Source organism: Aptenodytes patagonicus, chromosome 12 (assembly GCF_965638725.1).
Source record: "Aptenodytes patagonicus chromosome 12, bAptPat1.pri.cur, whole genome shotgun sequence".
In the NCBI taxonomy this organism is placed as follows: Eukaryota; Metazoa; Chordata; class Aves; order Sphenisciformes; family Spheniscidae; genus Aptenodytes; species Aptenodytes patagonicus.
The window spans coordinates 20,753,755-20,766,820 of NC_134960.1; the positions used below are offsets into that span (position 1 = coordinate 20,753,755).

Below are 13,066 nucleotides of genomic sequence, written 5' to 3' on the forward strand. Positions count from 1 at the left end.
TATATATAAAAATGTGTATATATATATATATTTACTCAGTTCCTTACAACATTAAATTCTATGGGCTTGCTGTACTGCAGAAATAGTTCCTAGTACAGTTATTTGCAAAAGAAAGAGAGGGGTTTTGATGCCTTTTGAAATTCATTTACCAGATTTTATACACCACTATTTTTTTAAACTTGCTGTTGCATTCCATGAAAATTGCAAATCTGTCTTCTAAAATGTTATCTCTTATCATCATTAGGTTGCTTAAAAAAGTAAAATTTAAGATGTTTTTATTCCTAGATTTAATCTAAATATGGGGAGGGGCTGGAAGGGGGAAAATGTCTTGAAAATGAAGGCGCTGTAATGGTTACACCTGCCTATTTCTGTGCAACCTTATTCACGCAGTTTGGGTGAGGAATCACTTCCAGTATTATATGGAACAGGATGAGTAAAGCAATATATAGTTCACTCTTCCAGTTTTCTGGTGCTAAAAGGTAGACTCTGTTCTGTTTTGCAGAGGTAAAGGTCCACTGAAAAATACGTCAGATGTGATTAGTGCAGCCAAGAAGATTGCAGAGGCTGGGTCAAGGATGGACAAGCTGGGACGGACTATTGCTGACCATGTAAGTCACAATTCATTTTCATAAGCCTCCAGCACAAATGAGCAATAGGAGATCTTTTAGTACTGCAGACGCAATGAACAGAAGAAAATGTGTTTAGTTTTGAGGTTTGAGGGGTTTTTTAACTGATTTTCCAGATTTGCTGCTGGAAAATTCTAGCCTGTTCTTTCTAGTTGCTCTTCTGCCACCCTAAGCAGTGTAAGCAGCTAAATATGTCCAGCAGTAACACTAGCAGCTCCTTGGCTTAAATCGGGCACCTGCCATTTTAAGGTAGCAATATGCCAACACTGCTTCATGTCACATAGTATCTAGGCCAGTTTCTCAAACTGAACAGGACTGAAACTGAATTCCTGTCGCTTCTGTCATGCTCAGAATATGCCCAATACTTTCCAAAGCAATGACGAGACTGCATAGGCCACACCATAATTATTGCACACGGCCTATTGCACAACCTTTAATATTATTTTTGAGGCAGCTTTTTAATAGTAACGATTTTCAAATGCCGCATAGACTGAATGGTGAGTTTGTCAAAACTCTCTAGTATTTTTTTTGTTGTCTTGTCAGAGTTGATGAAGACTTTGAGCAAGGCACGTAGTGACCCGAGCATTTTCTACGCTGTCCCAGGCTGTTGTGCATGTTGTTGTGCTATATGTACAAAGGTATTTGAAAATAATTCTATAGGATTGAACAAGTATGGGCTTGTTCAGTGCAATGGGGTTTTATGCAATGCATCCACCTGTCCTGAGCCACTTCAGAAACTGGGTTGGGCCAAGCAAAAGCACCTTTGGTCTCGGTCCACACCCAAATTGCAGAGAAACATCAGCCTTAGTAATAATATTCTGCCTTCAAGAGAGACCCTGAAATGCAGGTAGGTTAAGTCTGAGATCATGGACTAAAGTTTATTTTGTACAGCTGTCGCTTGCTTTTCAGTCCTTCTCTGGATGTAAATTCATAATGCAAGGCTTTAAATAAAACTGTGTCACTTTGGAAGTAAATCTTTGTAATGCAGATCTCTCTTTAAATGTTGCATCCAGAGGATGTTGTCTTCACCCTAATTTATTAATGGTGCAGTGAGAAATGTTCGATGGGAAGATAAAGTTGAAAAGTGCTTTTTAAAATGGGTCTCCTTGCTATAGCATTTTGACAGCCGTGTTTCTGGAAGAATCAGGTGCGCTGCTGCTGTAGGTAAATGAAGCAAGGAGCAGTTTGTGTTACAGATCTCGGGGGATCTTGGGCTGAAGGTTTACAATGCTTTTTTTTCTTTAATTCACATGTTTTATGCAAACTTGGTATACAGTTTTCTGCACTGAGCCATTTCAAAATATAGAAGAAAACTAAATGGCTCCTTTTAGTAGAAGTAAGGGCCTTAAAAATGTAAAAGATTAAACACATGTTTGAAGATAAATATGAGCAGGACTGTACAGTTAGTCATTTTGACAAGAATATAGATTTTTTTTTTTCTGATTCCGTACTCTACTAATACTTTCAGCTTACATATTTCATTAGATATGCTTACATATTCTTTAGAAACTTGTAGTGATCTGTTAATGTAGAACGATCTGACAGTTACAGAGGACGTACAATGCAACCATTTCAGTGGAGCACTAATACCTTCCTATGCCTAATACGGGCTTTTAACAAATGGATGGGTTTTTATGTCCTGTTCACCATGTGACACTGGATGAATCATGACCCCTCGTGTTAGTGTGTCAGGAACTCCTAACTCCTGCCGTCAGGCAGTTTTACAGCACATTTCCTTTGAAACCATAAAAGCTATTATCCAAGGTATTTTACGTCTGTTGAAAAGTGTCTAGCCATCAGCCAGCAGATTTTCCCAAAGGTGTTCCATCTTTCACTCAAAGCAGCAGCCTGCTTGTTTTGAATGGGGGAGTATGAAGAAGTTATGAGTACAACACAAATGAAAATGATTTGCAGCTAGAACAATGATTCTCCATATTATTTTTTTTAATGTTGAAATACTTACAAAGCAAAAGAAAAATTCTGTTACTTTTTCTCTTTGATAGTGGTGGGAGGTTGTATCAGTATCCAGTCATTAAATTGGAAGGAGCTGGGGGGAAGCGTAGGGATTGCCCCGCTTCCCAGAAAAAGGCTCCGGCAGGCTTTTGCTGTCGAGACTGGTCCATGCGCTGTGGAGGCTGGTCCAGGGCTGCGCTCCGGGCACAGGCTCACGGCTGTCCTGGGTGACAGCTGCTGGCACGCCTTGCCACGTGCCTGTCCTGCCGTGGTAACTGCTTCCCCTAAATGCCTGCTTTCAGCTTCTCTAACCAAACAGTGCCGAGCCCAGCTGTTACATAGGGCTGGCAGGGGCATTTTATTGTGAATTACTGTTACCCTAAACTGGAGGTACAGTGGGAGGAAGAAAAGTCTCTGCAGTTGCTTGCTTACACCTCCCAGACGCGTGGGGATGGGGACTGTGTGCTTGTCTTAATCAGCACACTGCATGAGAGCTCTTCTGTCTTTCCCTGCTCCTGTTCTTTGCAAAAAGGGAGAAAAAGGTGATTCTGCTTCTCCGCAGGCGCAGCTGGGGTGGTGGGAAGCGAATGTGCATGCGTGTTGGCTCTGTCCGGGATGGATCCTGGATTTGACTTGGAGCAGCCAGCTTAGCTTTTGCCAACAACCACCATTGAGTCTGTGGCAGCATCTCATTTTGGGGGGTTTGGGGAGGTGGGGGTGTCCCCCAACACACATTTGTTTCTGTCTACAGTGCAGCTATCTGCTGTGACCATGTTGTGGGAATCCTCCCAAGCTAGCTCTGCAGACAGTTGTTTTTTGCGTCTATGGCTGTTGGAGGTTAATACAATAATGTAATCTTTCTTAATCAGTGTTGAAATTGTTGCCTTTTGGGTTCTTTGGTTTTTATCTGAGTGTTCCTGCATAGGAAAGAACCGGGCTCATACAGGCATCCACAGTGCCTTTTGTTGATGTTCTTTTTTATCTTGTGTTACATCTCTATTCAAACTTCATCTGTCTTTGAACTGAATTCTCTATTCTGCTCACAGAAATAGCACACACAGTATAGGACATGGTTTTCCAACTCATGTCATACTGATATATACAACTGAATCATGTTTCCTATTCCACTGCTTCCCCCACTGTTTTGCTGCCTCCTTCAGCCATTGGTAAACATGCAGCAGCCTCTTTCCTTGAGTGTCTTTCCTTAAATGGTTTCCATAAACTCACAACCCATAAAGTACCTTGAATTGTTTAGCAGTCCTTCTGATGTGCCGTATTGTGCATTTGTCAACATTCAATTCAATCTGCCGCTGTGCTGCTCGTTCACTTTGTTAGATGAGCTGTTTGGGAGATGGAGAGCATTTTCCAAAATGGTAATTTCAGCTTTTCATTAGCTCTTTGGCCGACGCTATTTGTGGACTTTCTCTAAAACATCTTGTACTGCTGACTAATATTGATTAGCTTAAAAAATTAACCTGCAAGCTTCGCTGCTTTGTTATTCACGGTTTTTAGTTCACGGATGGAAGCAACATGTCTACGTAAGAGTTGCAGATACTTCAGATGTTTTTATGAGCTTTCCTTGGGAATCGGAAGGTGATTTCTGTTAGTTGGTGGACACACAGGGTCAGATGCCCGTAAAGCCATCCAAATTTCCGTAGCCTGTCTTGCACAGCCTGATCTGCTTGTCCCAGCTTGCCAGAAATCCTGGTGTAGCGCATTGTGTGTATGTGTGTGTGCTGCCTTAGATCACAGCTCAGCAGCCTGCCATACAGAGGCATCTCTATATGCAACATATAGTACAGCTGCGTTCTCTCTGCTGTGCTGAAATACCACATTGGCTTAATAAACCCACTTGTTCTGGCCCTGGAAAAAACAAATGTATTTATTAGCTACACTCACAATCCTTTCAGAGTCAAATGGCTGTTATGGAAGATCAGTTACTGGTGTAGGAAGCAAATGCACCGTGTGAATGTGACCCCCTGTTTGCACACCACTGCTTGTGTGACACGACAGCCTGTTCTGGTGCAGTCTCCTTTTGTGCCCTTTATATACAGGGTAACTTTGGTTCCTGCTTCCATCTTGTACAGCTAGAACTGTAGCTGAGGAGAGAAGGTCTGCAGTGAGATTTAGGGCTTGGACCCTACTGCTGACACCCAAGAGGGGATTTTTACCTTGCTTGGAAAGGAGAGGAGAGGCTGTGTGGCCGTAAGCAATAAGCTTGAGCTCCAGTGAAGCTTAAAGTAGTAAATTGGTGCTACATTTAAGGTTATTCTTCCAAGCGTACTGTGTCTATTATGAATCTTCATTTGGTAGTCTGCTGTACAGGATCAGGGTACTAGATGAGATGGGATTTTGCTGTGAACAGGGGTGTGTGGAGAGGAGCTCTCGCAGACTGTGCAGCTCTCTGAATCTCAGCAGGGTCTGGTCAGTGGAAAGAGCAAGCAGGTGCTGGGTGAAGAGAAGCGAATGCTGCTTAGAGCAAGACTCTTCTCTCCTTCTCACGTCTAACACTGGTAAACCACTGCAGTCCTCGTGGTTTCTGTGGAGTTTTTGGTGCTCGCCTGGAGGCAGCTGGTGCCAGGCTTCTCCGGGACAAGCGGCTGGTCGGGCAGACCTGCAGCTAATGCACTGCCTGGAGGGGAGAAGCAGAGGGTGGTGTGCCCTGCTTGCCATCGAGTCAAGCTAAGCTGTGGGGCCAGGGAAAAGCATTTGGATTTTGTACATGAGTGTGTGTGTGTATGGGGTGATGGGAAGCCTGCATTTAGTGATCGGGGATTGTGTGCCAGGACCCTGGGTGATGGAGCTTTAAGGAGTTTCTGGATGGGGTACAGCCGTCTAGGAGGGATGGGGGATCACTGCGGGGTCTGCCTTTAGTCCTGTCCCTGGTTAATGCCAGTTGAATTCCTGATTTGCTGGTACGGTGCTAGAGGTGAAATAATGCTGGGTACAATGTTGCCTGCCTTAGAGCAGAAAAGTAAGAATCGTTGTGAGTCTGATACTGGCTTTGTCCAGGAGACCTGTGAACACTTGGCGGGACGATGAGAAGATGAATTGCAAAGTGGCCATTTCAGAGGAGGAAATAGCACTGGAGCTTGCAGCGCAGTACAACTAGTCATGCTTGCTCTGGGGTTCAGATCAGGGTTTAAGCGACAGTGCGTTTGACACAATGCAGTGTAAAAGCACGTGGCCTTGAAATTCAGGGTGTTCCGTGTATGCACGTAGCACCCAGCTCTAAACTTCCTGCTTTGGTCAGAAACGTACATGCTGTCAGCGTGGTGTCCTCACCTGCAGGCACCAGAACATGACCTGTCGGACCGTAATACCCCCTGCATCCCTATTGCAATAGCTTCTGGCATCATGAATGTATCCAGACTGGTTTAAAATCTGTCGTCTCGGGCACTTCTTGCAGCACTGCCAGCGACGTCTGGAGGTCAGAGCCTGCCCGAGTATTTACCCAGTCGCGAGATGTTTGGTGCCCCACGCTGGGGTGCAGGCAGCTGGAGGTGCCCCGCTAGCGCTGTATGCACGGGGCAGGAGCGTGGCACACATGCCCTTGGGTTTATTCATCAGCAGCGTGAGAGGCTGGCGAGCAAAGGGTTTGTGGAGTTCAGTGCGTGCCAGCTGCTTTATTCACTCGTCTTCATACAGCCAGAGCGTGCCAGTAGATCTGAGATGGCCCGTTACTCTTTGGAGAAGCGATGAGGACCACCATGCTTGCTGCCGTTTTTAAAGATAACTGCAGGACTGGCATGGGTGGTGAAAGGCTTCCCGTAGCCTTTTTGTCTTATACTTGCAGATCCCGTTTTGGACTGTGGCTGCCCCTCAGCAGGGCTCCTCTTGTTTTGAAATCCAGCGTGAGACTGGCTCGTTAATCATCTCACCGCTTGGCTCTGCAAAGCAAGGAATGGCCCTTCGTTTCTGTCCGAGAAAACAGCTTTCTGAACTGCACTGCAGTCTCTGGTACCTACGTAGTCTTTCAATTGCAAAGCTGAAAAAGTTACTTTTATCTTACGGATGAGTGCTTCAGCAAGCACTTTAAAAATTTTATTTCATGCCTGGTGAGGAACCTAGTTTCCACACTGCTAAGAAATGGGAGCAGAAGTCAGGAAAATATCTACTTTGCTGGAAATAATTGAGTAACTGTCGGGTTTATCATTTCCTAGCTTAAAATACTTAAGATTGGAAATTGAGGCTGGATTTGGTAACATCTGCTAGTCGCAACTTGAGATCTTGGATGTCAAATCATTGCTGCTGTGTCCTGTACAGTGTACAGGAAGGATGTTTTGTAGTTAACAGACCTGCTCTGGAAAGGTGACGTAGCCCTCCTCCTCCTCCTCGCAGGGAGTTCAAGGGCAGCCGTGCAGCTGAAAGGATCCCGGTTATTTTGTCCAGCGGCTGCCCCTGTGTTCTGATAGCCCGTGTTTATTGCTTCGGGTTTTTTATATGTATTTAGTGATGCCCATGTATTGCTCACTTGTCTTTTGAAAACCAAAGCTCAGCAGAAGGTGGAATAATCTCTGGAGCACATTTACTATTTCAGAATGGAGTTGTCTGGTTTCTCCCTAAATGATTTCTGTTCCAGTTTTCGTGATTGCAAAGTAAAACTTGACCTTTGTTTTTCCAGTGCCCCGATTCTGCGTGCAAGCAGGACCTCCTAGCCTACCTGCAGCGCATCGCACTGTATTGCCATCAGCTGAATATCTGTAGCAAAGTGAAGGCTGAAGTTCAAAACCTCGGAGGGGAGCTGGTTGTGTCTGGGGTATGTATGAGCTATGACAAGTCCACTTCATGCGGTTTTTCTTCCAGGGGTAACAATTATTCCAAGCTAAGCTTTTATTCTAAACAATACAGAATTTAGACAAGAGATTTTGGAGCATTCAGTCAAAGTTTTAATGTATGCAGAGTTTATAATACTGCCTGCACTGCCTCGTTGTTCTCGGAGGAAACACTGTTTGAAAGGGGGGAAAATGCAAATACAGACTTCACTTTTCCTTACTCAACTGTGTTCGTAGACAGAGTCGCTTTACCTTGGTGTAATCTACTGTTTTTCCAGACTGTTTTTCACTCTTAGTGAGGTTAAACCACTTTAATCAGCATAGCTAAACCTACCCCATGTCTCTGCACAGCCTTGGAACATGCTGGGGTCCTGCAATGCTCCAGAGATGTTACTATTTCAAAATAGCTGTGCCCTGAAGAGTGCAGGGATTTTTAGTGACTGCTCTGTTTTATGACAGCTGAAAGCTGCCGTAGGCCAGCCTGCTTCCTTATTCTAGCTATTACTTAGCAAATAATTTTTTCACAGTAGTTCAAGAAATGCTTCCTCCTAAAAGGAATCTATATGATGGATATTTGGGGGGCGGGAAGTAGAACTAAATTCTTAATTTCTTCTGGCATATTCCTCCTTGCCCTAGATGGGTACGTTTGATCACTGGTGCTCTTGTCCATCCATGTCGTGACTGAGGTAGGAGGTTTGAAGAAGGGACAGAAGTGGCCGATAGTCCAATATTGCTATCTGAATCCTTAAAAGCAAATGGAAAAAAACTTACCACCTCCTGCCATGTAGATACTTCAAATGCTTAAACTTCTTAGCACGTTTTTTCCCCCGCAAACAAGCTAGAATTGTAGAATGAGTGCTTCGGGACAGCAGCAGCTGAGGGAGGTCTGCAGCAACCTGCTGCAGAAGCAGTGGTGGTGGTGGACCACACTTGCATAAGCTTAGCACCTTTGCAGGGGAGACGGGCTTCTCTGCTGCACCTCCTACTGCTGCCAGTCCCACACGCTCAGATTTCCAGCGCGGCGGAGCCGAGTGATGAGATGTAATGAAACATGTATTGCTGTGTGTCTCTGTTGCATGCCTGATGGCCTATTAGCTGGAAGGCTGAAGGCATCGTGCTGTCAAAGAAGTAGATGTGTCATTATGCAATAATACGTACTCCAGGGTTTTACTGCAGTTATTCAGTGTCTTCAGAATTTACATACCCTTCTGCCATAAATTAGTTATATGAACAGGCTGGCATCTGTAGTCTAATCTCCTGGCTTTATCTGTTCTCCACGAGTCTGTCCATTGGGACTAAATATTGCCAGTAGTAGTGTTAAGCTTCTATCAGATGAAGACCTCTGCCAGTCCAGGGACTTCACCTGTCTAAAAGTAGAAATCTCTTCAACGTTAATGTCCTCTCCCATCCATATACCGCAGAAATTTTGTGAAAGCAGAGCTATAACCAAGGCAGTAAGAGCTTGCACCCTAAGCAATCTGACAATTCATTTAGAAAAGTACCTCCTTGCTTTCACTGCATTTAATACGATTCTTCCTGCTGTGAAGATTCATGGAAATAGTCAAATGCAATGAAAGTGTTTCCCAGCGTGCTGACTGGGGCGAGGAAAGCAGACGACACTGATTTGCTGGAGGGCACAGATCAGATCTGCAGTTGTGGTGCTCAAAACACCGCGTGATGGAAAGGAAGGTACCAGCACCATAACAAAAGCAACCGACCTCCTGCTCAATTTATTTTGCTGCTAGATAAGCAATGGCTTCAAGGTCTTTCCCAAAACCTACCTTAGATGTCTACAACGCTGGAATTTAAGTGTGTAGAGGTAGCTGAGCTTTTGCAGTAGCTTAGCAGAGATGCAGAAATCCTGCCCAAGGACGAAACCCTGCCCAGACCGTTCAGCATTCACAAGCCAGAGGTCCCACCCAGAGCAGGGCACTGGCACCCGGAGGAGTGGGGTCCCAGCTGAGGTCACCTCAGTGGTCCTCCCCTCTCTCTTCCACCCTGCCCCATTTTTGTCTCTTCATCTCTGCCATGCGCTAAACCTTTGGCAAATGCGCTTTTTTTCCTCATTTTAATGCTCTTGTAAATCAGGAACCACCTGGGAAGGGGCTCCAGGCCCGGCTGAAGATGCAGTTGTGTTCCTTCCTTTCCAATACAACTTAATATTCTAGGGCGATTTAAATATTTATTATCAGTGATTAAGATATTACTACAGCTTTATTAATTTCACTAGAGAATAAGCTACTGTTAAAGCTTAGTCACAAAAGCAAACAGGAGCATACGAGTCTCTTCGATTGCCATTAATATGGAAGAGGCACAGCTCGTGGGCAAACATTGCGCTTTTTTTTTGGTGGCACAAGTCAGGTTTTTACCACTTAGTGTCTGAAGAAAAATACCGCCTTGAATTTGGAACCTCAGATTTCACAAGAAAACCCAGAAAAATCAGTTTTTGAGTGCTTTTACACCCCAGGACTATCGTGTTTTCTGGAATACTGTATTTGTGTGGGGTTTACGGCGTATAACGCTCGCGTCTTACCGTTTGGCAGGTGGACAGTGCCATGTCTCTTATCCAAGCAGCCAAGAACCTGATGAACGCGGTGGTGCAAACCGTGAAGGCTTCCTACGTGGCATCGACCAAGTACCAGAAGTCCCAGGGCATGGCTTCGCTCAATCTTCCCGCCGTCTCTTGGAAGATGAAGGCTCCGGAGAAGAAACCCCTGGTCAAGAGGGAGAAACAAGACGAAACCCAGACTAAAATCAAGAGGGCGTCCCAGAAGAAACACGTTAACCCGGTGCAGGCTCTCAGTGAATTCAAGGCAATGGAGAGTATTTAACGAGAGGTCTCTGTCTTGGTTATTTTTTTTCTCTAGCCCACTACTGCTACTTCCAGAACTCTACTTTTAATATTCCAAGGATTTTTCAAAAGTTTACTATTCCTCAAAATGTATTTACTTAATATAATTTTGATAACTTTGTTTAGATTACGTGGGGAAATACTCAAATTTCTAAGTCCTATCAAAATAGCTTCAGCCTGCGGAAGTGTGTTAATTTAGATTGCTTTTAGATTTCAGGGGTGTATTTCTAGCGGAAAATTATTTTGTATAATCTTGCTTTAAATAAAATGTCCTATAACCAAAGAGGATTTTACAGTAACACTAACGGTTAACACTAATAGTTGAATCATGCTACTCGGAGACTGCAGTTTTTCATTGTGATCAAGAGAGGAAAGTTAGGTCTTTTCACTCTAAAAAAAATGAATTAAGGTATGGTATGTATTAGTGTGTTCCCGCTGTTGGGGCGGAGAGGGAACAAACTTTGTACGCTCAAAGGAGTGTGAAAATACAGCAGGCGCTAGCCGCGCTGCCGCAACAGCGTGACCACAGCTGGAAAACATCTGGAAAAACTATCCACCCTTGCCTGGGTTGGGTTTTGCTGGGGGCCGCCTTTGGAGACGTGCTTGGTGGTGCGTGGCTGGGCGATGCCGCTTTCCCTGGGCTGCCTTCAAGCTGTTCGCCAGACGGGTGGTTTCCACGCGTGCCCGGCGTGCGGGGCACCCGCCGGTTACCTCGCTGCCGGCCTTCCGCTCACGGGCGTCTCTGCTGGGGGAGCACCCAGGGCAAAGCCAGTAAAACATGCAGTCACGGAGGCGGCCGATTACTTCTGTATGGCACCGGACGGGAATTTTAATGCCTGGTTACAAATTACTAATGTATTTTGCTGCGGGACACTAATAAAGTTGCTTTTACCAGCCGGTGTATTGTGGTGCTGTGAATGGAGCGGGCTCCCGGCCCGCCCCCGCTCCCCCTCCCCGGCATTCAGATGCAAATCGGCTTTGTACTCATTTCTCATAATTGCTCTGCATCCCGCCTTGGGCTTCCAAAGGCACCCAGCAAACAGTGTTTGCTCAGGCTGCAATTTAGACTATACGTTATTTGTGATAACTACAGCTACGAGGTATAATTTCGCTGTCTTATTTAAATTTTACGAATTTCAGTGTGTTTTACACGTACCGATAAAGTCCAGTATTGGAGAAGAAGCGCTTGCGCAGGTCAAAGTCGCGTTTGCTGTTTCTGTAAAGCTTCCATTAAAATGGAAAGCAGCCTGTTCTGTAGTTAATGTCTTAAACTGCATCTAAATTTTAGAGCCAATCCTTGGCAGTGTTACGTTATAATTTTATTTATCTTGATCAGCTTATAATTTACTATATCAAGGTTATTGCTGTCATGTGACCAAAATGCTGATCAGAATTAAGCTAAATAGTTCTTGGGATATTTTTGCCAAATTTATTACGTTTTCAAGCATTTTAGCCTCTTGAGTATGGATAATAAACAGCTGAATGATATACTAGTTTCATACGCCTTTAACGTCTAAACAGGCATCTGCTGGGAGGGTAAGCTAAGGTGCTCGTCCCACTGACGCTTAAGAGTTAATGAAATAGATAAGCTGTAGATCTTCTTGTCTTGTAAGTAATTAGTAACTGCTTTTATATAATACGATTTTTTTCCTCTCCTGGTATTAATATAATTGTCTTAAAGGCTCCATTCCCTGGGCTGCTCAGCGGCTCTGTTCAGAATGCATGCATTACTCCCCCCAAGATGCCATCTATTAATGAGCTTTAAAAAACAACCCATATATTAAGACGTACAGACAAATTTGTATGTCTTGAGCTTTTAAATAAACGTTAGTTTATTTTATGCTACAAACTTCGAGCATCAAGTCGGCAACAAATGAAAATACGGTTCCACCTGATGGAAGCTGGTTTGAAAACCCCGCGGGGAAGCAGAGGCGGCCGGAGGGAAGCTCGCGAGGCAGCGACGGGGTACGGGAGGCCAAAAGCCCCAACTCGCCCATCTCTTTTTTTTTAATCCGAGAATCGCTCCTCCTCTGAGAATTGCACTGGGTTTGCAGAGGAGGGGCGCGTCGAGGTAAATGGTTAATAGCTGCAGCTTATTTAATTGCTCTGTTCAGGAATGCATTGGCAGCTGCCGGGGGAAGGAAAACCCTGTCTCCCCAAAGCAGAGGGAGGGTTTAGTGTCACGTTAAATCCGATTTTCAGTTTCTGTGCTGCAGTACAAATACCTGGGTATGTGGTGGTCGATGCTTGTGCTTCTGCTGCTCACCAGGACGAGCCTTGGCTGCGCGCGGGTGCTCGGGAGGTTGGCTTAGCAAAGACCCGCTCTTAAACCCGGGGTGAATTCCTGCGTTGCCTCTTTATAAATGGGCTCCGTCAGTCAGGCGGGTGAACTTGGTTAAATGGGTAGAGTGCCCTGCTGCAAGGAAGTTCTAATTGCAGACATCAGGGGACGGATGGCGCTTTTTAAACTGGTGCGTGTGACTTGTATGCCTAGACGAAAGCCTGATCTTGCAGGCCTGGAGGAGGGCTGGTAAGCGCAATTTGTTATTTCGGAGCGAACCCAGACCCCCCAGTAGCTCAGAAGGAGCCCGGCACAGGAGCAGCACCAGCTCCAACTCGTGTTGCCCCGAGCGAAGCAGCAACGGGGCCTCCGGCTTGTTCTGCGCCGGACCCAAGACCCTGCGAGGGGGTGGCTCAGTGGTTTGAAAAAAAAAAGAAAAGTAAACACGCTGATCCCGATGTGTCAGATAATTTCAGTCTCAGTCAAAGCCTCCCGTGTGAAAGCGGCAGCGTCACTTCAGGGCAGCAGTGCTGCGCTGCACGGTGAGGGGGGTCCAGAGGCAAGTGAAGCTGTAACTTTA

At 45.2% G+C, this 13,066-nt stretch overlaps 1 protein-coding gene across 1 annotated transcript in view; it reads left to right on the forward strand.

Annotated features, from left to right (window-relative positions):
- CTNNA1 (catenin alpha 1) overlaps positions 1-11,099 on the forward strand; it is a 121,116-nt gene extending 110,017 nt beyond the window's left edge. The window contains exons 16-18 of the mRNA XM_076349644.1: positions 503-608; positions 7,204-7,338; positions 9,898-11,099. Coding sequence (XP_076205759.1) covers positions 503-608; positions 7,204-7,338; positions 9,898-10,185 — 529 coding nt within the window. The 3' untranslated portion in view covers positions 10,186-11,099. The remainder of the gene's footprint in view (positions 1-502; positions 609-7,203; positions 7,339-9,897) is intronic.
- Positions 11,100-13,066: the final 1,967 nt, after the last annotated feature.